The sequence below is a fragment of the Larus michahellis genome, chromosome 5 (assembly GCF_964199755.1).
Source record: "Larus michahellis chromosome 5, bLarMic1.1, whole genome shotgun sequence".
In the NCBI taxonomy this organism is placed as follows: domain Eukaryota; kingdom Metazoa; phylum Chordata; class Aves; order Charadriiformes; family Laridae; genus Larus; species Larus michahellis.
Window position 1 is genome coordinate 31,536,376 of NC_133900.1, and position 24,873 is coordinate 31,561,248.

At 36.1% G+C, this 24,873-nt stretch overlaps 1 protein-coding gene across 1 annotated transcript in view; it reads left to right on the forward strand.

Moving 5' to 3' along the window:
* The window catches only part of TACR3 (tachykinin receptor 3), a 36,577-nt gene extending 13,093 nt beyond the window's left edge, over positions 1–23,484 (forward strand). The window contains exons 2-5 of the mRNA XM_074589441.1: positions 3,516–3,704; positions 5,122–5,272; positions 20,422–20,618; positions 23,169–23,484. Of these exons, the coding sequence (XP_074445542.1) occupies positions 3,516–3,704; positions 5,122–5,272; positions 20,422–20,618; positions 23,169–23,484 (853 nt within the window). The remainder of the gene's footprint in view (positions 1–3,515; positions 3,705–5,121; positions 5,273–20,421; positions 20,619–23,168) is intronic.
* Positions 23,485–24,873: the final 1,389 nt, after the last annotated feature.

Below are 24,873 nucleotides of genomic sequence, written 5' to 3' on the forward strand. Positions count from 1 at the left end.
TGACTACAAACTTATCTTCATTACCAAATTGTAATTACTCTTTGGAGGAGAAGGGAACTAGGGGGTAGAGGGCAACAATCCAACTGTTGTATATTTTCGTGATATCCGCTGCTCTCAGAACAAGACACACAGCACTAGAATAAAGCCATTTTAGTTAATATGTGATACCAAAAGCACCACTTTAGCTGAAAAAAAAAAAAAAAACAGGTAAAGGAGAAGGGAATTAATTACCCCATGGGAAAAAAATATATAAGAGCAGTAAAAACAATGCAAAATGAATAGGCTTCAAATTCTAGAGAAGGAAATTGATGATGCAAAACTGAAGTCGGTTTAGATCACTCTGTTTCTGACAGCATTTAGATGTTTCAGGGTATTAGCATAGTTATTATGTCTACTAGGTGCTGAGTACAACAATAATGGCAGATGTTGGATTTATCACATATTTGATGGTTAACGATAAACTGAGTTATTTTTGCTAAAACAAGTATCTATTCTATAATTGCCCATCTCAAGTATGAAGTTTAAAAAAATTAGGAATATCTTGAATGAAATTTATTTGTCGTAGCAGTTAAATACGGATGCAGAAGGTTACTTACACAAATTCTTATAAGGAGCATTAACTTATTAATATTATTATTGCCTTGTACCTAATGTCTGTACCTAAAAATCTTGGGCATGTCTGCCTAGAACCTAGACATGTAACTATAACAATTAGGACATGTTGCACTTTCCATAATTTTAAATGAATGCTACTTTTCTAATTGCAGCAGACCAGAACTTACTCATCAAATAAAGGATTGATTCAAATCAATGGCAGCTTATCCATTGATTTCAATGGATTTCAGTTCAAATTCTGCCTAAAAATGTAGCAAACTCTATGGATTTGGAAGCACAGACACAAGCAGTCACCTAACAGTATAAGATGGGTTCTCATGATCTAAAGCCAAGGTAGAAGATGAGAACAAAAAAGTAAACATCATGAATGGCTTTGAATTTTTTTATCTACCAATGTCTAAAGGATAAACATAGGGAAGAAAAATAACAATAATTGCATATTAGTGTCACTTCTGAATAGGATTTACTGATTTATACTTGCTTACCTACAAAATCATTTATTCTCTGTGAGTGCAAAGCAAACAGATTTTATAACTTCTAAGCCACCCAGCAACACCAAGTCTCAAAAATAGCACAAAATCTACAAATGCTGATGAGACGAAGTGATTTTTTCTTCCACAGTCCTGCCATACAATGCCTATTACGGCCTATGTATTTTTCCATACAGAAAATAGTATCTGAATCTATCCCAATCCATCTTTATATAAGGTAGAAATGTAGAGAAAGAGTAGATGAAGAACCATAGTATATCTTTTACTTATTGTATTTCTTTAGAAATTATAAATGACACAAGGAGGAAGGCAATACTGTAAAGTTACGAAAATATTTTCTCTATGTATGTATGCTGGAATATGACTTTATAACTGTATTGAAAACCCAAAACAGACAGGGATAAGGGGAGTTACTAGGCATGAAGACTAGAGACCTACAATGGAAAAGAAGTGAGAGATAAGAGGACCTTTAGGAAATCCCTGCGATACTCCATTAACCTTGTCAAAGATGATGAGATAACTGGATATGTATACTGTGAAAGAGTGTCAAAGTATATGGGCCATAATTATTCTCCAGCAATGAGTTTGCTTCTTCTGGAATTAGTACTAAGCGCTGTGACTGATGACAAACTGTTGAAACTGATGCAGACATTCTTCAAGAAATTTGAAAAACTCCCATTACCAAAACATTCAAGCTGTTTTTCGTATTCATCACAGTTTCCTACTTGCTTCAGGTGTTTTCATATAATATGAAAATAAAAAAGCATAAGGAAACACAGAAAAGAATATTTAAATTTTGTTGGTGTTCTTTTGACTTGCCTGGTTATTCCTGAGGATCTTCTTACAACATTGCTATTCTAACTCTGATTTCAGAAAAGCAATGGTTTGGGAAACACAGTGTAGAACGTCAATGCTACCAATGACTGCAGAAGGGCAGACCTTCGGTTCCCTGGATAAGCACAGATACACTGAATACTTCCATGGAAATTTCTTGATTTAAGTTGCTGATCCATTAACTCCTACATTAACTCACAAACAGCATTGTGTTTCAATCACGAATAAAAGGATTTTTTAATATGCTTTGGGAACCTCTGTATGTGAAGCAAAATATTACTGTAAAAACCACTTCCTTGTGTTATTTTGGAAAAAATAAGGATGTCAGATTAAAGAACATGGAGTTACTTATTCAGTATGCTATATCAGTAACATGGTATAGACATAAATATAGCCGATATCTCCCTGGCTTTATAGAAGTAGAAAAATTTCTTTAAATGTGATTCTGGCTGATACTTATCAGCATTCCCCCTAATAGTGGAGGAAATTTTGAATAGTGTTCCTATATAATTAATATGATTAATGATTTTGCAAGTCATTATTTGGTCATTGTTAAATGAAACAAAATAGAGTGATCAGGGAAGTTAATGGAAAATATGTTAATTCAGGGTTTAGCCCAGAAATCAAAGCAGTAGTCATGCTATGAAAAATGTGAAAAACATGGGAAGTATCTGATATGGAGTATGTAAAATACAAAATTTCTGTGTCTCCCTTGCTCCTTGCATCTATAACAGAGGTCAAATGACAGAAAACAAGATTTGTTTTTTTTTTCTTTTACTGTCTGTCTTAATGCCTTCCTGTTGCTCTTTTTTCCTATGCTTTTAAATTGTAATTACTTAGAGGGATTTTATTGACTTTATTGATTTTTTGCATGTTCTTCTAAAGATATCAGCATATGTGGATTGCCAGTACAATTATAGGACAGCAACAAGAAGAGTATCCTACCTGAAAACACAGGAACCGAAAAACAAATGAGATGTTGTCATGCTTTATGCATACTTTTTTCTTGGTCCTTTTATCGCTGATACATTGCCCAGGGAAAAGCTCCTATGGCTCCTCTCTCAGTCTCTGTATGAACCAACTGCAGTCTAGGGCTCTTTGGCAGACGATGCAAAATCAGTCTGTTTACTGAAATAAATCCATGCAGACTTATCAGGTTCCTGTGGCTTTTGGATAGATGACTAATAATCCTGACAGCTTGGCTGTTAATTTTTTAATTAGAGATAAACCCCATATTATGCAGCAGAGTAACAGAGGATGCAGCTGCCCTGTAGCTTTTCATCAAGTTGTGCAGTAACAGGGTTAACTAACTCTTTGAGAAATAGTTGCTCTGCTGGTATACATATGGTTAACTGGGTGTCCTACAGTTTTAAAATGATATTCAGTGAACCTTCTTTCTCTTCCAGCACTGCCTTCATGTGGACTGAACCACTCAAAGAGTACAATGCCATCAGAACTCCAGGGAGACAAATATGTCTGCTTTTATCCTTCTCCAAACCCTAAGCTTTGATTGATTCTATATACAACCTAATCTCTGAAGGCTTCTTATGCACGGGTTTTTGCTTTCTTTCACAGGTACATGGCCATTATTGATCCCTTGAAACCCAGGCTCTCTGCAACTGCTACCAAAGTGGTCATTGGGAGCATATGGATTTTGGCTTTCCTGTTGGCCTTTCCCCAGTGCCTATATTCGATAACCAAGGTGATGCCTGGGAGAACTCTTTGCTATGTAGCATGGCCAGGTGGTCCAAAACAGCATTTTACGTAAGCTTTTGTTCCTTCAAACTTGTGCATGGTGGTTTCTACGCTTGCAATGGACTTAGCAAAAGCCATAGAGTATCGTGCAGAATAACTCTACATGCAGAATAACTAACAGCATTGACCATTGAGAAATGTCAAGTGGGTGTTCTAAGCTAGAAAGATAGCGCATTTTAAGTGATAAGTGGAACCCCTTTGTTCTCTTCTACTTCTATGAGTGTTCTCCATCTCATTTCTGCATGTTTACCATCACTGCTTCACTTAAGATGGCTACTTCTATACAGATAGAGGTGGTCATAAACGGGCACAGAACATAAAATTCAAAGCAAGCTTCTTTTCCATCCTAACCAGGAAAACAAGTATTTCCAGCCCCTCATTGTCCTAATCAGGCTTTTTTTCTGTGTCTGTTCATCAAAGGATTGGATTATCCCACTTCATTCTGTTACACTATCACAATTACTTACGTCAGATATCAGTTCAAATAAGAAAACTGTAAAACCTGTAATTGGTTCCAGTTTCCAAAAGTGTAGAATAACAGTCAATTACATTGAATTTATCCTATTTGTCCCTCTGTCAGAATTAGGAATGAGTGGCTACCTATCCATCGAAACATTATTTGCCCTTTCATGTCTTCATTGGCATTTAAAATGAACTCTGTATCCAAGGCTGAAAGCCTGTTTAACCATCCAGGATCAAACTCGACATTTTGTTCTCTTTTAGGCAGGTGAAAGAGGCCCTGATCATATATAATTTTTATCACTTTAGGAGCCATGCACAGATATTTCTCTTTAGGGCAGTAAGGTCACTCTCAGTGATGGATGGGGATTCTTCACTGATTATTTGTTGGGATTTTATCTGAAAATGGCGTTTAATCAGGAACAAACAGGAGGCAAAATAAGTTCTTTTCCATCCCTCCCCAGTGCTTACACCAGCAGCGATGACTATGTAGCACATGGGCAACAGATCTGCCATATGAAGCACTTTGGGTAATACAGGACACTTACCAGGGCCTTACCATTTAAATATTTATTTTCTGTTTTCATTTATAGTCCAGACTAGAGCTAAAAACCCCTAGCTTTCCCTTAGGACACATGGCTGTGCAATAATTAAATCAATTCAGCTAGTTATGGACAAACATACCATATTCTGCAGTCACTAATCATGATAACTATAGAGTCTGTCTTATTTTATGCTACTGCAAGTTCAGAATCAGAACTAGAAACCCCATAAAGCACTTGCATTAAAATGTAATTAATTTGCAGTGCAATTCTAGACTTTCAAAAAGACAGGGAAAACACTGACTACTAGCCAGTCAATACAAAACATACTTTGTGCTATAGTAGCACTCTTGACTTCTAGTAGCCCATTCCATTAGCATAGCTCCTCTGAAAGCACTTATCGGCTTAATGCTTTTTCATTGCAGGTATCATGTCATTGTGATTGTGCTCGTCTACTGCTTTCCACTGCTTGTCATGGGCATCACTTACTCCATAGTGGGAATTACCCTGTGGGGAGGAGAAATACCAGGCGACACATCCAACAAATATCACGAGCAGCTCAAAGCTAAGAGAAAGGTATTGTTCCATTAAACCTCACTAAGTGAATCTTGATAATACCATCTGCAATTGTGTTGCAAACTATCCCAGTATACTCCTTCAGAAACAACAAGACACTTGAAAGAACAGTAATGAGAGATTTACTTCAATAAAACTTTTTATTAGGTTTGACAAGTTGTCTTCTATGTTCACTAGCTCTTCTTTTTTGAACTTTACTGTTCATCATTAACTGAAGTTAACATTTGGATTTTAATTTCTTACTCCACATGTAGCAGCATATAGTGTGTCTGATATGTGGAAACTAAGCCCAAATGTTTAGCCTTTACAGAGACAAAATACTGAGTTTTGAACAATGGGCTAACAAATGATTAGATCCTCCTGGGCCAGATTCTCATCCCACTGAAAGAAAAGTGAATCTTGCTGTAATTTTCAGTAAATTAAGGTGCATGCATCTTTGAAATGAGTGCTGATTGGCCTGCTCATATTGAATAATTTCGTTTTTAAATCAATAACTTTTGGTGAAAAATACAAACTATTTTTTCTAGTTATTTTATTTCAATATTTTTCACTGTAAGTATTGCCTAATTTAACAAGACTGTGGATTGTTGATGAACTGATTATTTGACTATTTCCAGTTGAGTTTTCGTTATGTTGCAGTGCCATGAAGGTTTCTCTCTTATAACATTTTTTCTTAACCTAACTTTTCTTCTTTATTAAGGCAGTCCTTCAACTTTTTATTTCTGACAAATTTTTCATACTAAAATGCATAGTAAAATACTTTACCCTTCGGATTTGTAAAAATGGTACCCAAACATGGAGTTCTAACTCACAACGATGAGCTCATTTTCAATTGCTCAGGTTGCTTCCTGATACTGTGAATATGTTTGAACAGTGGTGTATACTTCCACACTGTAGCAATAGCAGAGTGCAGCTTATTGGGTCCTGAGACGATAGATCTTCTGCAAATACTAAAGAACACTGATGCTTCCATTTCTTTCAGGGCACTGCCAGGAATATGAAAGGTTTTTTTCCCTCACATACTACACAGAAAAAGTTGTTATGCCAGGGGATATATGAAAGGAAAGATTAGGATCATTTTCTCAGTCATACATCTTCAGACTCATAAGAGACAAATGCAAAACTTTCTATGGCAAGTTTCAGTTGTCAAAATGGTAGACATACCTAGACAGATTTACTGTATGATGCGCAATGCCTCCCATGAAATCAAAGGTGTTATTTATTGTTGCCTTTACATAGTTTTTTTTAAGAGGGCAAATTGCTAGCCTTTCTTAAGGAAGCAAAATACAGTTTGACTGATATTATCACTACTATTGCCTTGTAATACATATTCAAAGATTATTTTGAATGTGAATGGAGAGAAAATGATGAAAAATCATCATGGAAAAGTAACCAATACGTTTTGCATATTTGCCCCAAGATGAAATTACTGGACTAATTTCCAGAAATGCTGAAAGTGTTTCAAAAGATCAGCATTTTACTCTTTAACATTAACCATAAACATCCAACATTACCATCACAGTCTTTGCCGTGCATGTTGTCACTTATCCAAAAGTGTATTTTCAAAGTTACGAAATCACCTTTCCTACACAACATAAGCAGAAAAAGATTTCACTGGTCAATTAACCACGCTATTATCAAAACTGCCTTTTCAGCCAGTGCAAAAAAGGAAGCAGATATTGAGTGGAGGGTGTCCGGAGTCTGATTGTAAAGACAAACTGATGAATTACCTTCTGTAACAGACACAGTTTGCAAAAGCAAGTGTGGAAAGAAAATTATTAAAAGCTAACTTGGAGAACCAGGAGATCCCAGAACTTCAGCACCTGTTATAATGACTAAGTAAAATCAATCTCTTATGTCATAAAAACTAAAGGGCGCTGAAGGGAAAAGCTGTCTTCTACTACATGCTATGAAGGTTCCAACGAAATCCCTCAAATACTTTAAAACCAGCACCTCTTTAGAACTCTAAATATATGCAAGAGACAAGAAGTAGCATCCTTAATTAAAGGATTTTAAATGTGAGAGTACTGGAATGCATGCCTTCAATACATGCAACAATGGGATTAAATTATGTGCAGATATATTATAACTGCATCAGTGACCTTATTGGCAGAGCTCCATGACAGCTCTTCAATTCCACTGCTGTGCTCTCCAGCAGGATGTATGAAATAACTGCTATTTGTAAAGATGAATCATAATTGGTCAATCATGGAGATGAACTAATAGACTGGAGTCCAAATAAAGCTATCATTCAGCCTGACTTTCATAACAGAGCTATTGCTTTTCCTTTGTTAAGACGAAGAAATCATCTGTTTTTCTTGCTATTTAGCAAGCTAGCTATCTAGACATATGGAAAGTCTTTTCTGGCTGCACTTATAATGATGAATGAGAAATATAAAATAGCTGACTGCATGTTTCATATTATGCAATGACACAGTGCAAAGGAAGTTTATTAGGATTGTTTGAAATAGTATTTAATGTCAAGAAGGTAGTGAACAGCTCATGGAAGACCTTTTAAAGAAACCATATGTGCCAAGAAAAGACTTGAAGCTTTAGAAAATTGTTAGTAGTTTGATAGATAGTCTCATCACTTCATACATGTGACTATGCAATGCACCCTGAATCCTTCTGAAAGCAACATCAAAGAATGCAAAGAATTTTACAGTATGCACTAGAGGCTGGGCAACACAAAGTCATACTTAGTATCTTAAAGGGTCAAAGACTGGAAATTTTTGAAATTCAAGACTGCATGAGACTACTATGACTACTACTTTTTTTTTTTTTTCTTTGACAGATCAAATGTCTCAGGGACTGACCCATTTAAATTTGCCTGACATCAGTCTTTTGAATTTATGAACATCCACCACATGTGGGAACTTTGCAGCCATTACCTCTTCTTAGAGCTCCTGGTATGAGACTGACTGATGTTGAGCTCAACATCATTTCGTTTCCTGCAATTCCCATTTTCACAAGACAGAATTATAGTTTCAGTACTGTCATACGTAACTGAAGTTTATATAGGCAGCTCATACTGTTAATATCGGTTTTATTAGGCCAAAGGGTTCTTTATATACAATGCAAATAATTAGAGACTCAGATGTTGTCTCTACACTGCTTCTTCTATCTAACCTTCTGTTCTGATTCCTCTTCCAACTTTACTTAACCTGTAAGAGGGCATAATCATGTACTGAAAATAACATCAATCAGTTCCTGTTGTCTTTGTCAAGACGTAGTTCTGATGCAACTTTCCTCTGAAAAAAATAGCTTTTCTCTCAATAGAAGATGACATTGCCTTGTCCCAATAGGAAGAATACATAAGAACAGAAAATACTCTCCTTAACTTTTATATTTTGTCTTTACGATCCCCTTTACCTCTATTAACTTTATGATAATGTGTCACTGTGCAGCTTTTTCAGCAATTTTTATGATTCCTCCATACTTATGCTTCTGCCTGTATTCTTTCCTTCACCTAACACAGCTTGAGGTGTCATCTCAACTTCTCACTGCAATGAAGATTGACTAAAAGCCTCATTGTTCCAATATCACAATTGTTTTGCAAATTTGCATGTAAAAACAGCTTACTAGTTACTCGCAGCGTTACAGGAAGCACTAGAGAGATGGTCAAGTTTACCAGCCTAAATTTCCTAAATAAGGAAATTTTCAAAGTTTTCCATATATATTTTGACAGCAAAAGTAGACATCCCATATCAATTTACAGTCAAATGCATCTATTTAATCAGTTAATACAGTATATACAACAGAGTGGAGGAGAAAACAAAAAAGTAGAAAACTTAAGATTTCCATCTGAAAAGAAACTAATATTCAAAATGATGTGAGGCTGTAGGAATAATGATGTCATAAGAACCACTTTTGAATATGAATTTTAAATATTACATAGTGTGAGAAGCCAAATCAAGTAAGAAGGCAGGACACACTTTTCCAAGTCAGGGTCAAAACAGTTACATGAAAATTCAAAAATCACTTAACATTAAGGTGTGAAAAGCTTTTACTAAATAAACAGAAATATCCAGTTGAAGTCTTAAAGGACTACAAGTAAATATTACAAAAAGACATCCTAACAATTTTCTGAAATACTTACATGAAATATTTCCCCTCTTTCACAGACTACAGAAGTAAGCAACAGGCCAGAATCCGAACAAATGGTGTCTGTAAGAACTACTACGTGAACGCTTCACACACAGCCACTCACACGTATTTCTCTAGTTTGTTCTTTTTTTTTCCTTCATGGATTTAGAGAAAGTCCAAAGAAGGGCAACTAAAATGATCAAAGGTCTTATGAAGAGACTGAAATGGCCTGGACTTCTCAGTTTGGAGAGGAGGCGGCCAAGGAATGAGGTGATCAAGGTTTTCAGAATCATGAAGCTGGTAGATAAAGTGACTGAAGAACTGTTGGTCACCAAATCTTGAAATACAAGAACTAACAGGAGAGCAGTTTCAAGCAGGTAGAAGAGAAAGTACTTTAAGAGATGGAATTTTAGAGTTGGTAAAGAGCTTCTGAGATTCTCCTGCCAGATGTTATGGCCTGAGAAGGTTCAGAAAGAGATTAGGCAAATTATCAGACAATAAATTCATAAATAGATACTGAAAGGATGAAGCAGGGATGCACCCTTCTGTAAGATAATTTTGGATGCTGGGAGAGTATTAGGAAAATGGCCAGGTTCATGAGATCTCCCTAAAGAGCACCTCCTATTATTCTGTCACAGAATTGTCTTATGTCCTTATGTTCCTTTTTTACACAGCAGCACACATATAAAAATATAGTTCAGCATATTATTCCTGACTTCTGACTTTCAGCGCAACTGAAAAGGCAGATTTTCCTTTTTTCTTTTTTTTTACCACACATAACTACATGACATGAAATCATGTTTATATACATTTTATACCACATTGCACAAAATAAGAAAAGCTCTAGTTAGAAATAATGATACTTTTGCTGGCATTAAACAGTAGCTGACCAGTTCAGGATGAAAGAAAGAAGCTGAATTGTTTCACTATGGAGTAGTTTATTAAGAGGCATAATTTGTTAAATTAAAAAGGAAAAAAAAGGCAAGAGAGTCAAAGCCCAAAACATTACAGTGTAGCATCAAAGGTCGTGGAACACTGAATTAATTATAAGCACCCACAAAGAATGACACAGATTTGGAAAAACTAGACTATACTCATAATATATATCTTATTAATCAAAAATAGCTGATGAGAGTATTACACTATGAACTCACATGTCATACCGTAAGTAATTCTGAAATCAAAGATCCTTATTATTAACAATCAACTACTAAGTCTAGACAGACAGACTAGTTAGATACTGGCCCATTCATAGAACCTCATGTGAAAGTTTGCATTCTGCCATATAAACGAAGTGTTTTGACACTCTGGGTCCAAGGACTTGTCTTGCACATGACTTCCTATTTTCTGCCAACACCATCTTGAAGCCCCACTTTTATCCTAGACATTTGGTTCAGACTTCTTCAAGGTTGGAAAACAATTGCTACCCCGAGGGACTGCACGAAGATATGGTAACTTTAATATCTTCCCAGTTATTTAAGCAATCCATCTTCTAGTTTTTCCCAGCATGAGGATCAGCTTTCCAATCTCCAATAACTTTTATGTTATATTCCATTTATTCCATATATTCCAATGGCATAAGGGAGTTAAACAGTTTAATATAGCAGAAAGTCACTATAACTTCATTATTCTAAATTCCATTAAAAGCACCAGCTGCAATCAACTACTCTACACAGCTTTGTACTACAGACTTCAAGGGATAGTCCACATCTTCACAGCTGACACTCTAGTCTATACTGAATCATCACTTATGATTGTTTTTTAAAAGTCAGACAGTAATAGCCACTGAATTTTTTGGCCTTTATTTACATAATGGTCTACCAAGGCTGCACGTGTGTCTAAATAGTCACTTCTCCATGTTACGTATGCAAAGAGAACCAAATGCTGGAGCACACAGATACAGGAGAAAGGCATCTTAGTTACAGCTCATCCAAATTGGTCATGCAACAGCAGCCCGTGTAAGAGACTTATATTGCCATTGTGCCTTTCCCACTACTTATTTATTCATGGGGCATGAATGTTTCCACCTTGTAGATTCATTGTGCTTGTGCTTCATGGATAGAAATGTCTTTGCTTACATACTGACAAAGTGCCCACTCCAGAGCTGTGCAAACATACGCAAAGGGGCACGTGCGCTTCCCCCCTGGGAAAGTACCCCTTCCCTTTGGTTGATTTTACATTTCTGAGAGTGATAAGTGAAACAACCCACCCATTCTGTCATGGGGTAATGAGGTGCAGAAATTCAATTTGTTGTGAATAATACATACCTCCTGCCAAAAATTGGTGCCTGTTTAATTTTTTGGTCCATCAGTAATCCTCTTCTCTAAATGGGCCTATTATTTGACTTTGCAGAGATTAAAAATGAAAATAAAACGAAGAAAAAAAGATAGGGGTATGCTAGAACAGAAACAACAAACAAGAGGAAGCTGGAGAATTAAACACTATTTTAAGAACAGGTGGTCTCACATAGCTAACAGACAGCTTATATTGTGTGCATGTCTATATTGCTTGACTATCTGAAATTTCATACAGGCCCACTTAAATTATTATTTATCTGAAATGCTGATGCATTATGAGCACCTCGTTGGCAAAAGCTTTGACACGGTGGAAAACCACAGCTGTATTTCAGTGCAGCCACTCGTAAATTTAGCAGGCATTGTTCAGCACATCCAAAAAGCAAGAAGACTAAGCAATATCATGTTGAAGGACAATTTACCCCAGCTAGCACCAGTTCTGTACATTCCACTGCTTTGTTGTCAGCCAACAACCAAATGAAAAAAGGGATGCTTTTTAATGATTCCAGTCCTTACATGGAAGTATCTGCTGGTTTATTCCTTAAACAGTTGAAGTTGTGACAAAAATAACCCCGAAAGTGGCAGCTTGTTATGCCCATACGATGTCTGTCCTCTACATGAAATACAATGAATGGAAACAAAAGTTTATGAAATTATTAGCTCAGAGCATCTCTTTGTTTTCCCTATCATAAAACTAGTCTAACTTCATGATTTCATACTTTTAAGTCAATCTCCTCTGAGCTTAGACTCACCTAGTCATACATCTTAGACTTTGTGAAACTACTCTAGAAATGAAATCCATTTGAAGATTTTCATATCAATGAGAGAAGGCAAGTTTTAAAGGTAATTTTTATCTGTCGTTATGTTTGACATTGTCACATTTCTTGCTTAAAGTAAAGAAAGAACTAGGAAGAAGGAATTCTCATGAGCTTTTAAAGGCTTCTCCAAAAGCAAAATTGTCCCTCGTTTGCCAGACATCTGAAGATGTTGAACTGTGTCCAGAGCTTTCTCCACTTATTCCCTTGGTGTCAGTTTGTCTCTTTCAATATTAAAATGTTAAAAGATAACAGGAGAGGAACCAGCCTCACGGCCCAAGACCTGTCATCACAGACAAACCTAACAGAACTCCTCCAACATCGTCTTAAATCTTCATCTTAAACCCATTTTGCCTCTGGACCTCTACATCTAATGGGAGGTGTTCTAAAAATCTCACCATTCCCAGAGCTCCAGTTTCCAGGCTAAATTTATTTATGGACAGGTCTATTTATGCCATTATTTTCTGTTAGCTTAATTAATTACTTACTATCCCTCACTGGTGACACCTCTACAGATGTTTTTATAACCATATCCTCTCTCAGCCTTTATTTACATTCAGTACATAAATTAAACAAGTGTTTCTGGTCTTCTTTTATATACCAACATCTGTATGCAACTAGTGACCAAAACGAGACAAGGAATGCCAGCAATGAAGTCTCACCATGGTCTTGCATACTGGTAATAACACTTTCCTGTCTCCACTGAAAATGTCTCATCTGGAACATATCTCACATTTATTCCTTTCATTAAACTGATGGCCCGGTCATGCTGTAATGAATCAATACATCTCTCTCTTCCTCATTTGTTCACAACAACTGATTCCACAACTCAAAACATAACATTTTATTAGTCCTTAATTCAGCAAATCCCAGAATTTTTCCGAGTACGATCCGACCTATGGAAGAACAACGTTTTTGTCTCTGAATGTGTCTCATCTAATCTGCAAAGTTATCACAGTATATATACTAAATTGCAACTATATGTATAGCTCTGTATATAGAGAGATAGATAAGAGAGAGCTCATAGGAAGCCCTTTCATCATTGAGTCCCTGTAGGGAAGTTGTGAGCTTTCAGCCTGTTGAGCTTTCTGGAATAGTGCTCAGCACTTGTGTGGTGAAAAGTCCAGGAAACCTGATACAGACCAGCCATTTTGGAGGACTGCAAGAGTTGTATATCCAGCAGAGCAGAACCGCAGCTCCAGTATTGCACTTGTACACTTTTACATTCATTACATGTTGCTATTCATGTAAAAAAAAAACAACCAAAACCATAATTTCAGCTCATCTTTTTCTGAGTTAAAGCAGAGGCTACATGACTATTTCCTTGAGATTTAGCATGAGAGACCTCACTAAACTCCTGTCACTGCAAAAACTTACAAAGGGGAAACCAGATGAAACAGGACAGAGACATCACAAATGGTGGCAGAAGCTGAACTGCAGAGAACCTACAATATTCCAAATGTGCTTTTTAGAAGCAGGTGAAAATTATCACCTACACACACAGGGGTATTTGCTATCTCTATTGATACTTTCACCTAACAAATTTAATCCTTTAACTCAAGTACCTCATACTTTAGAATTTTCTGGACAGCAACACTGTAAATGACCTATTCAAAGCCCCTTTATGTCATTATTCATCTGCTGGGGTGGATAGAAAGAGTTTCTCTGATTTCTACAGGCTTTGGATAGGGTTTTCTAGGAAACAGTTTCAGCCACCCTGACATGGGTCAGCTTATACCTTATTCCACAGGAGTATCCAACCACTGCAATAATGATCAGTGTGTTGACCGTTATGGCCAAGTAGTGTGGATACTTTAACACTTGAAATAATGCTAAAATGTCTGTACAAAAGCAGAAATAGCAGATGCTGTCAGGTCAATGACGCTCCTGATACGTTTTAGCAAGAATAACTGACCAGAGCATATACCGCCTTTTTACTGACCAAATATTTCCAAAATATTTTATATGAGAGTTACAAGCCTACTTCTCCTAATAAATTCATAACATTGTACAGTCGTTTGTGGAATAACAAAAATAAACTAAGTGTATCAGATGCAAAATATAAACCACAAGCATCACTAACATTAACAGTTTCCTTTCAACTGAATTTAAATTAAAATAGACTGGGGGACATTAAGTTGTTGGGTTTTTTTCTTAGGTAGTAATAAACACTTTTGCTTCAACCTTTGAAAGGGAAGATGTTACTACCATTGCATATGCATAATTATGATGGCAATAAAAGGATAGCTGTAACTGTGTTTTTTTCTGAACAGAATTTTGCCATGCATTTTAAAAAAGTACAGTCCAGGAATAATTCATTTCATCTTCAGGCAACACAATTTTATTGCTATCAACAGAAAAGAGAGGCAAGATGTTTTCAAACTATGTATTAAATAATCTGCATTCTTTCCCATGATGTTCTTGCGCCAGAATTATAGAGAAATACCACAAACATTAAAATGGTTTATATATATATAAAAAAATCACTTATTTAATTCCCCTAAGTGAATAACCTGAAAATAAAAGAATGCAAAAGACTGTAGGCTTTCCATATGAAATTAGAGCCTGTGCTCCTATTTTGAAGACAACCAAAGGTATCCATCTCATTTTAGGTTCAAGAGGGCAGTTTTCATTGACACGAGCCCACATAAATCAAACCATGTGTAGGGATATTTTTGCATAATTCAGTGGCATAATTCATCATAGCCTTATTTGTTTATTGCCTATTCAATATAAGGTCTGGTTTCCAAGAGAGAAAATTCACATGTGACAGTCCCTCTTAAGTCTTATATGGAAAATTCAAGTGAGTCTTAAAACACTGGCAAGGTTCTGGGAGAGCCTTCAATGAGGATTAAAGGTCCCAGAACATTTTCAGAATTGTGGCAGAAAGTAGATTTAAGAACCAACTACTCCTATTGGCAAAACAAAAGAAGATATGATTATTTTGTTCCCCCTACATCAAATCTCATCTCTGCTTGGAAGCATGGAAGTGAAGTGTGCCCCATCACTCATTCCAGGTCAGGAAGGAAACCACTGTAAAATATGTGATGGTGTGAATTTTAAGTACAAAAGCGCTAGATCAGCTTTTTCACTTTTTTCAGAACTAGATCTCAGAACCATATCCAGTAATGCTGATCCCACAACAGCCACTTGGAGTAATTTTCTAAAGAACATAAATTTCTTATGCTACTCCATGCTGAAGACCAAGGCAATAATACAAGGCCACCTACCTTTATTTGTCATCTAGTTTGAGCAGCAGACATTAACACATTGCCTAATATCTAACAACCCGTTGTGAGAAATCGAGGTATCTCTTTTAGATAAAGTAACATAAGACTTGTGACAACTTTTCCTCCCCATCCCCAATCAGATGCTTGTAAAACCATGTCTTCTCAAGGAAAAAAGACTAAGCCAAAGATTTACCCCTTTTCTTCAATGAAACAGACAGTTCTTGACATCTCGAGAGAGCCTCAAAGTCACTGTCAAAACTATGTTCCATGCAACATTGGAAAAGCAACATTTAAAAATGCAATACCTAGACCTCATGAAAAATGCCAGAATTGCTTTGATTTGGGGGGGACCCCACATTTTAGCATTTGTAAGACAGCAATCTGATTCAAAGCTACTTCATACTAGAATAGAATATCTTTTTCAACTTTACAGCTTAAAAAACAAAATAAGCAATTGTGAATTCTGTCTGCAGCAGGGGATTATGCAAACTGAAATGAAAAGTAGTTTATTTCAAGCAATTGAGGAAAAAAATGGATGTAAAGTATAAGTCAGAAGAATGAAATGATTTATCGAGCACTGGAATTGACAAGTACCTTACCTGACTGAAAAACTTCCAAGCTCTCGGATTCTTTCTCTTTCTAAACAGGCATCTCTTCATCTCTTAAGAATCTATCCTTTCTATGGGCTAAAAGACACAGAAGATACCTGAACTTGTCAAAATTATATGAAAACCCACAGCACTTATTATCTCAGAAATCAGTCTTGTCTCTGTACTAATATCAGGAGTGTTATCTTTGAATCCTAATTTTCTTGCAGAAGATAGATAGTTTACTCCAACTAAGTGTTGTGGAGGAGCAAAAGACATAATGGTGTTCCCTTCTCTCTGGTGCTTAGTTCACAAGTGCCACATATGTCCCCGGGACTGGGAACTGGGTTTACTGATGGCATCCTAACACGCTGGGAGAAATACTTTGTGCAATGTTAGTTTGGTATTTTACTTCCTCCAAAAAAGCACAGAGATGAAAGAGAAACACATTATGACTCTCAGAGATTATCTGTGAACAGCATTTAAGTTGTATTCATGGACAAATAACATCCATGAGTGGGTAAACAAAGACATTCTTACACTGTATGTGTTCTTAAAGCATTTGCTCTGCTTCTCATTTACATCTGCATAGCACCTACGAATAAAAGTTCTGAAACTAATGAAGTTATAGTGTGTGATATCAGTGCAAATGAAATCAGAAACCAAATTCCTGACCTTGCAGAAGCAGCACTATCAAAGATGACTCAGAATTCCAATAAGGAGCTGCAGAGCAGATTGAAAAAGAAATGATTCCGTGGACTAAGTCTTAGACATTGATGGCAAATCAATGCCTTGCAATATGAATTGCTATAACCCCCTAGCAGCAACTGAGTCTCTCAGAAAAGTATATTTAATTCCTAATCTTTCAAGAGCTGTTCTCAATGCTGCATCTAAATCAGACTCATTTTTCTAGCTATTTTTCACACAAAATAAAACCAGGAGGGAAAAGAAATGTGTTTGCTGCTCTTTCCAAGTGTAGCAGTCTGTTAGCTCCTTTTCACTTTTACTGCTTCAAATGTTTCACAACAAAGGCAAACCTTCCAATGAACTTTTGTGTGTTTTGTTCTTTTAAATACACGTTTTTCCCATTACGTGCCATTCATTAATGAAAGACCGCTTCTTACTCAGAAAGGAAGGATTTAAAGGAATGGACAAGACTACAAAGCACATGAATTAACTTTTTTTGTAGACATAGTTTTTCTCAGACAAAGGCAGAAGCACAACAATATCAGCAGAACATGTTGATCAACATGGATGACATGTTTTATGACAACATCATATTCCAAATCTAACCTAAAGGTTGCACAACTGAGAGACTCAGTACAACTCATTTTAATAAAAGTCCTGGAACAGAAAAAGACCCCTTTCCTCTGGTCATGCTGCCCACAATACTCCAAGAGAGATTGAACGGAACTCCAGGGAAAAACAGTGCCGCTGGGACACAAGTTGGTGATGTTCACTGCAGTCACACATTGTGGAAAGCTCTGTGGTGAAATGGTGGCAGGAACAGAGCTAGACATTAAGCACAACTGAATTCAGTAATTTTCTGGTTTGGTTGCTTTAGAAATGTTTTCTAATGCACAAGAGCAAACCCTTATTAATGAATTCTATGCAATACAGAGCAGAGGAGAAAGCAATTGCAAAATAATATTATCTCAAAAAAATAAAGCAGAACAGGCATATTAAAAAGAAACAAAAGAACTTTGTATGTCAGAGCCACATGTCTAAGCACTCCAAAATAATCCAAAAAGACCAAAGGGATGGAGAAGAACCGCAGCCATAAACTGTAAGGCACAGCCTTGCACACTGTGCGTGCCTGTCTCTGAAAGAGTAAAGGAAATTGGGAATAATCTCCCTTCTTTTCAACTACCTCTTATTCTTCTTTTCCTCCATTTCTGCCAACACATAGTCATTCTTAGCTGATGAAACAAGGACAGAAAAGTGCTTTTTGATTTGTCTCATAAATTCTGTGGTTGACTTCAAATGCAACTGTAACTGCCCTGTGTTTCAAACAGTTTTATGCCACACAGACTTGCAAATCTCATTTATCTTCTTAGGTAATATGTCAATGAGTGCATTGTACTACATAAATACTCAAAAGAACGGTAACTTAACCTTGACTTTTCTTAAACATCCCTTTTTGCTGGAAAAATTAGCACCTTTTTTGTTCCAGGAAAAAACACTGTACCTGTTAATAAAGAAACCCCATTGCACGTCTCCCCCTAAACATACACATATTGGTATGTTACCATTCACTTCAGTGAAACTCAGACTGATACAGCCTTATCTGACAGAAAAATGAAACTTTAAATTTTTAGGTAATTTGTTATTTATGAAAAACAGATGAAAACCTGAATGATTAAGAACGTACTGTGCTTCACTGTCTGTCATTCCAGTGATTTGTTACTTCACAAATTAAATCAAACACTAATTTCCACCTAAAACCATAATTTGTTTGTAGTCTAAATACTTACTTCAGAAATTTCTGCTTTCATGATGATGATGATTTAATATTTAATCATAGATTTCCAGACAGCAACAAGAAAATTTTATGCCGATTTCACTGTTTTTAAATATGAGTGTTTTGTTTTAAAAAAAAAAAAAAAGAGTAACCTTGCAGGAAAAAACGTGATTTTCTGTGGGTGATTTGGTATTTTTCATTTCAAAACTTTAAAAAAAGTTAAAATGTTTAAAATAAGAATCAAATTGCCTGAAATTCTGACAAAAAAAAATTAGCTGAGTATTTTATTTGGGTCATAGAGTAAATAGTTATTTTATTTCTGTTATTTTATAGTAGTTATTTTTAAATAGTTATTTTTATTTCTGTTTCCCTGAAGAAAACCTGAAACACTATATTTAGGTTAAATCAAAATTTAATAACTCATTTTGCATTAATTTTTGAGCGCAACAATTGAAATCAAAAAGTTATTATTTGTAGAGCCTGTGAAGGTTTACTAACTTCAGGAGGCCTTTAAGTAGACTCTGGAAGCACTGCTTGCCTTTCCCTTCAACAGAACACAGAAAACTGGCCAATAAAAATTTAAATGTTAGAAAAAAGAGAAACAATTTTCTTCGGAAAATGTTGTTAACACGATTTAGTATGTCAGACTGGCAACCTGCACACATACTGTGGTTTCTAGCAGCTCTGGGGCATGAGTGACACAGTGTTCCACCAAATTAAACTACATTTATTGCTGGAAAGCTGTACTGTTTCAGTTCTCAACCCTGATCTTCCTTCTGCAATGATTTATAGTTAACTGATGAAAAGTGCTTTAGGAGAATCAAATATTAATAGTGCCGTTATACGTGTGGACAAAACTATAAACAGTAGGAAATGGCACCACGTACAGAAGAATGAAAGGTACTGTTGTTAGCAATCCCTATTATTCCTCAGTATTCACAGTAGAAGTGAACAAGAGACTTCCCAATACAGATCTATCCTGTCTGGTTTCATTTTGCCTACAAATAGAAAGTCTGTTGTGTAAACGTGTAACATAGTGTTGAAAACGATAGCTGGGCTAGTATTTGGCATAGCTGAAGAGGGAAAGACAGGAGCGAAAATTTTACATGACTCACGACTTTTCTTCTTGTGTTTCAAGTACAAAACAGAGCTCCTCTTCATTTGTGCTTAATGGAAACTACGGTAGGTAACAGATGTTACAATGCCTGCACAAAACAACAAATAATGATCACCAGCCAAGGAAATTGTTAGCCTCTGAAATTAAACAGGATACTGTAGTTTCTCATTTCCTACAACCTGGTGTTTATTCAAATCACATCTAATAACTGGGGACAAGGAATATACTTGCAGACCACAACAGATACCTGGGTCAATAAAGGCCAAAATGAAGTGTCCAAATAAAACACCCTGTAACTTTATTCCATGATTAGGGGTACAGAAAAAAAACTTTATTCTATTATTAGGGGTACAGAAAAAAAGTAATATTTTAGAGATAGTCAAATATAAACCAGCAAATATATTACTTGGAAGAATCAATGCAAATAAAGTTAGAGAAGATTTAACTAACTTTAATAATCAAGAAAATTATTAATGGATGTTGAAATGCTAGTCCAAATAATTAAAAAAAAAAAGGCTAATGCATATTATAAAATAACATTATTACTTCCTTCTTTCAGGTGGTAAAAATGATGATTGTGGTTGTGCTGACATTTGCCATCTGCTGGCTGCCTTACCACATTTACTTCATAGTTACTGGGATCTATCAACAATTAAATCGGTGGAAATACATTCAGCAAATCTACTTGGCCAGCTTTTGGCTTGCCATGAGCTCTACAATGTACAATCCCATTATCTACTGCTGTCTTAACAAGAGGTAAGAGCTGGTTATGGAACAGTTAGCATGCATAACTTCAATGAGAATATAAATGGTTTAAATGGGATAAAAGACAAAGAATTTTCACTTGAATGGTTTTCAAATAGTGGGAAAGAAAATAAAACCGGAAAAAACCTTCCTTTAGGTTTGTACTTGAAATGAATCCCAAAAAAACAAATATGCACTTCCAGTAAATACTTTGGTCTACTTAAAGTTTCAGAGCAAAATCCAGTATTCAGAAGCCAACCACCCCCATTTCTATATGTGAAACTTAAAATCTATAGCAGTTCAATAGCTTTGGCTTGCAAAACATTAAAACAAAGAAGTAAAGACAATCATTAGCGGTATACAATGCAATCTGTATGTTCACTAACTAAATGTAACCACAAATTTGTTTTTCAGTGCTGGAAGGGTATAGTATAAAATGTGATTTACTGTGTATTTTATACCTCACAATTAGACTTCTACTAAGCTCTGAGGTCTGTAACAGGCTAATAAAACAAATATTTATATTCTCGTTACTCAATACTAAATTACGGTACTGTTTGATAGCAACGCATTATGCTCTGAATTTCAAAGGCACTGCACGTGTTAAGTTTGGTGAGATTTTACGGATATTTGACAGTTTGAGACTACTGGATTGCAGAATGAAGTCATGTTTTTTCATTTCAGCTTATAGGACCAGGATCTAAACAAACATCATCCTGGCCATCCTATTTTTCAGTATTTTTTCTAGTATTACTGGATAAAGACCACCAAGAACAATTAATTAGTTCACAAACTCAGTCAGTATGAATCAGTATTGAATAAGTAATCTTAAATATTATTTGAAATCACTTTTAAATGAGCAGCCAGTGTCAAATTTAAGTGATGACAAGCTTTATACCAATTTTGTTAAATATTTATAAAACCCCACTAAAGATCACACAATATCTGTCAAAAGGAGTCCAATTGAAAATGATGTGATGAAATCCTGCCAAGTTTTTATTGGTGTAAAAACACTGCAAAATTAAATGTCTGGATTAAAGAATACAAATCAACAAAAATTTCATAATTTTGAGACACACTAAAGGTCACCTTGTTCAGAATTCAGTGCAAGAATGACATACCGGTAAAAGTTTTCATATAATTAAGTTCCATATTGAAATCAAGAAGCCGAAACGTCTGCTTCCTTTTCATGCAGTAGGAAAATACAGCCTGTTGCTGGGATTCAGATTAACTCATGTAGTGGTGTTACCTCTGCTAGATCTAGTATCAGACAGTTACACAACCTAGCCCCAGCCTCATCTTCCAGGCTAATTAGGATACTATTTATGTGTTTAGATAAAGAAAGCATTATTTCAAGATGAAGAAAAACAATGCCCTAGATGAGAATGAATGGGATAAAAGGTGAGATGAAAAGTAATACAGTTTAAAAATTAGGTTTTACAGTTTCGTTCACTTAAACCATTTCCATCAGTGGTTCTTTCAATATTTTTTCATAATGTGGACTGCATCTAAACAGAAGAATGCAGAATAGCAAGCTACCTGCTTGTTTGTCATCATGTGGCAGCTCCGTAGCAAACTTAAAAAATTGAGGAGGAAAGAAGGTTATTTTTGTGAGATCAGTCAACTTTCACTAAGAACTTAATCTAAATTCTTATCTGTAGTCATCACTGTGGTAGCTGAACCATTGCTCCAAAAAGCTTACAGACACAATAAACAACACATCTGAGTGTTGAAACAAAAACAAGAGAAGGAAGACAAGTGAGAAAGTCTGGTAAGTTTTAGATCTCAGTTAAAAGGTGTTCTTTTCAGGTTACATACGAATACACAGCCCATTGCTTTTTCTAATATGTTTAACTTCTATTCTGGAAATGCATATACGCAGAAAGTAACAATAGTTTTTATAGTAAATCTCTGCTTCCGAATTGAAGTAAAGTAACTATAAACATTGCACACACTAATGCGTTAAAGCCTCAAAATTTCTGTTTGTACATTGTTCACATTCTGTTTTCAACTTTCTAGGATCTTTTTTAATTATTACGAATGATTTTCCAAATATTTTATATGAACAGTTATTAGGCATTACATGATTCCCATTTAAGCATCTCTGTTAGAAACGGAAAAACAGACGGGATATTGGAATCTGGAAGCTTGGATGGTACTTTAGAGAAAAGAACGCTACAAAGTTTCTTGCTGAGAGAAGATGGAAATATAGGTGCAGTTTTCATCATAGGTCAAATCAATACAATTTCTGTGAAGATAGTGCTATGAAAGCTGACATTTATTTATTTAGGCGAAGGGAAACTGAGTAGCAGGAAAGTATCAAAGTTAAAATGCAGAGAAAGTATATAGAAAATCATAAACAGAAATGAGCTGTTACCACTATCTTTTTTACCCTACTCAGACTTTAGTCAAGGAAACTCCCACTGACTTCGCCACAAATAGGATTAGGGTCAAGATAATTAGCCAAGTCAGTGTCCTTGTCAGCACGGTATGTGTTTTCAGATGGAGGCCTGTGCCTGGCTCCCACAAGCACAGGCTTTCACCAAGCATCTTTCCTCCCAGGTTCCGAGCTGGCTTCAAGCGAGCTTTCCGCTGGTGCCCCTTCATTGAGGTGTCCAGCTATGATGAGTTAGAGCTCAAGGCAGCCAGGTTTCACCCCACCCGGCAAAGTAGCCTATACGCTGTATCCAGAATGGAGTCCAGCATGACAGTGGTGTTTGACACTAATGATGGAGACAACACCCATGCCAGCCGTAAGAAAAGAGCAGCTTCGAGGGACACGAGTTTCAATGGCTGTTCGGGGAGGAAGGCCAAGACCATCTCCACAGCCTCAAGTCTCATCAGTTCACTGCACACATCAGTAGATGATTATTCCTAAGCATTTCATGGTGACATCTGCCAGAAGGGCAGCACTGGACAATGCGCTCCTATTTTGGGACTAGATATTCCTATCACAGGAAAGCAAATGCAATTCCACTGATGAACCCTAGCTATCAATATTGTGAGACTTTTAGGCGTCACTTACTTTTCTGCTTTGAAGAGGAAGAGGAACTTGAAGACATATGTATGCATCAGTTCGAAAGCACAGTCGCACCTTATATATGGCAATGTTTGTAGGGATTATCTAAAATAAACCAACGCCATAAAAAATATTGTTTGAGCTGTATCTGACCTGTGGCATTTACGTTTCATTTACTGAAATGTAACAGGATCCTTTACTTATTGAAGCCGAAACGTACAATGCTTTCTATTATGAGTGTATTGATTCTACAATAACAAAATTACATAAGATTTGATAAAAAAATTCTTTATAATGAAGACATAATGAGCCCCAGTCTATTCAATTGTTTTATAATTTAGCCCTATTCTCAGGCAAAGAGGCAAAATGAAGTTCACGTGAATGAAGTTCAGCTTTGTCTGCAACAGTAAAATTTTTCAAAATATGTGAAAAAGGTATTTTTAAAAAGGAGAAAATCTCAAAGAGACTAAGTTAAATTCTACTGGCTTATATATTAGTGAACATTAGACTCCAATGGAATGTGTACTTCCAGGAGGATGTATTGCTTAGATGAATGTCCTGTAGCTTTGTATCTTAGTGCTAAGGGTAAGATCCCCCTCCAGTGACCCTAACAGGAGCTTTATGATTCACTTCAGAAAGGTCAAAAGATTCACATTAAGAAAAATATCACTGTGGCAATGAACTCTTCTCTGCAGAAGATACAGTAGCATGTTTAATTGTGAAATACCTTCACCCGGGAAAAAAAATATTTGGGCTATTTTCCCAAATTTTCCATAGCTAGATGCATATAAATATACTCCTCTGTCTGCATCTGAAAACATGTTAGACGTTATCACACAGACACTTTCCCATCCAATTCAGTCAAAATCCACTAACCATCACTGTTGCAAAGAAAGCTGAACTTAATACAAAAGGGACCAGAGGGTAGCCTTTGTTTTAGATAAATGGCTATGTCAGTTGCATGGATCAACTGGTTGTGGGAATGTTTGTTCTCAAACAGTTAATCAAAACTTCAGCAAAAGACTGTGATTGTCTTCCTGAGTTGTCAGACCAGCACAGAGGAGTGTGTATACAGGACTCAACCCAACACAGTACCAAAGCCGAGCAACTAACAAAGAGAAGTTTGAAGAGAGAAAGGCTTAAGCTAGCTTTAGCAACCGGGGATGCCCAGTATTTTGTCGGTGAGCATATCAAAAGAGACTAGTAATGAGAATCATGTTTGTATTGTGATTCATCTGTATAGTCAAT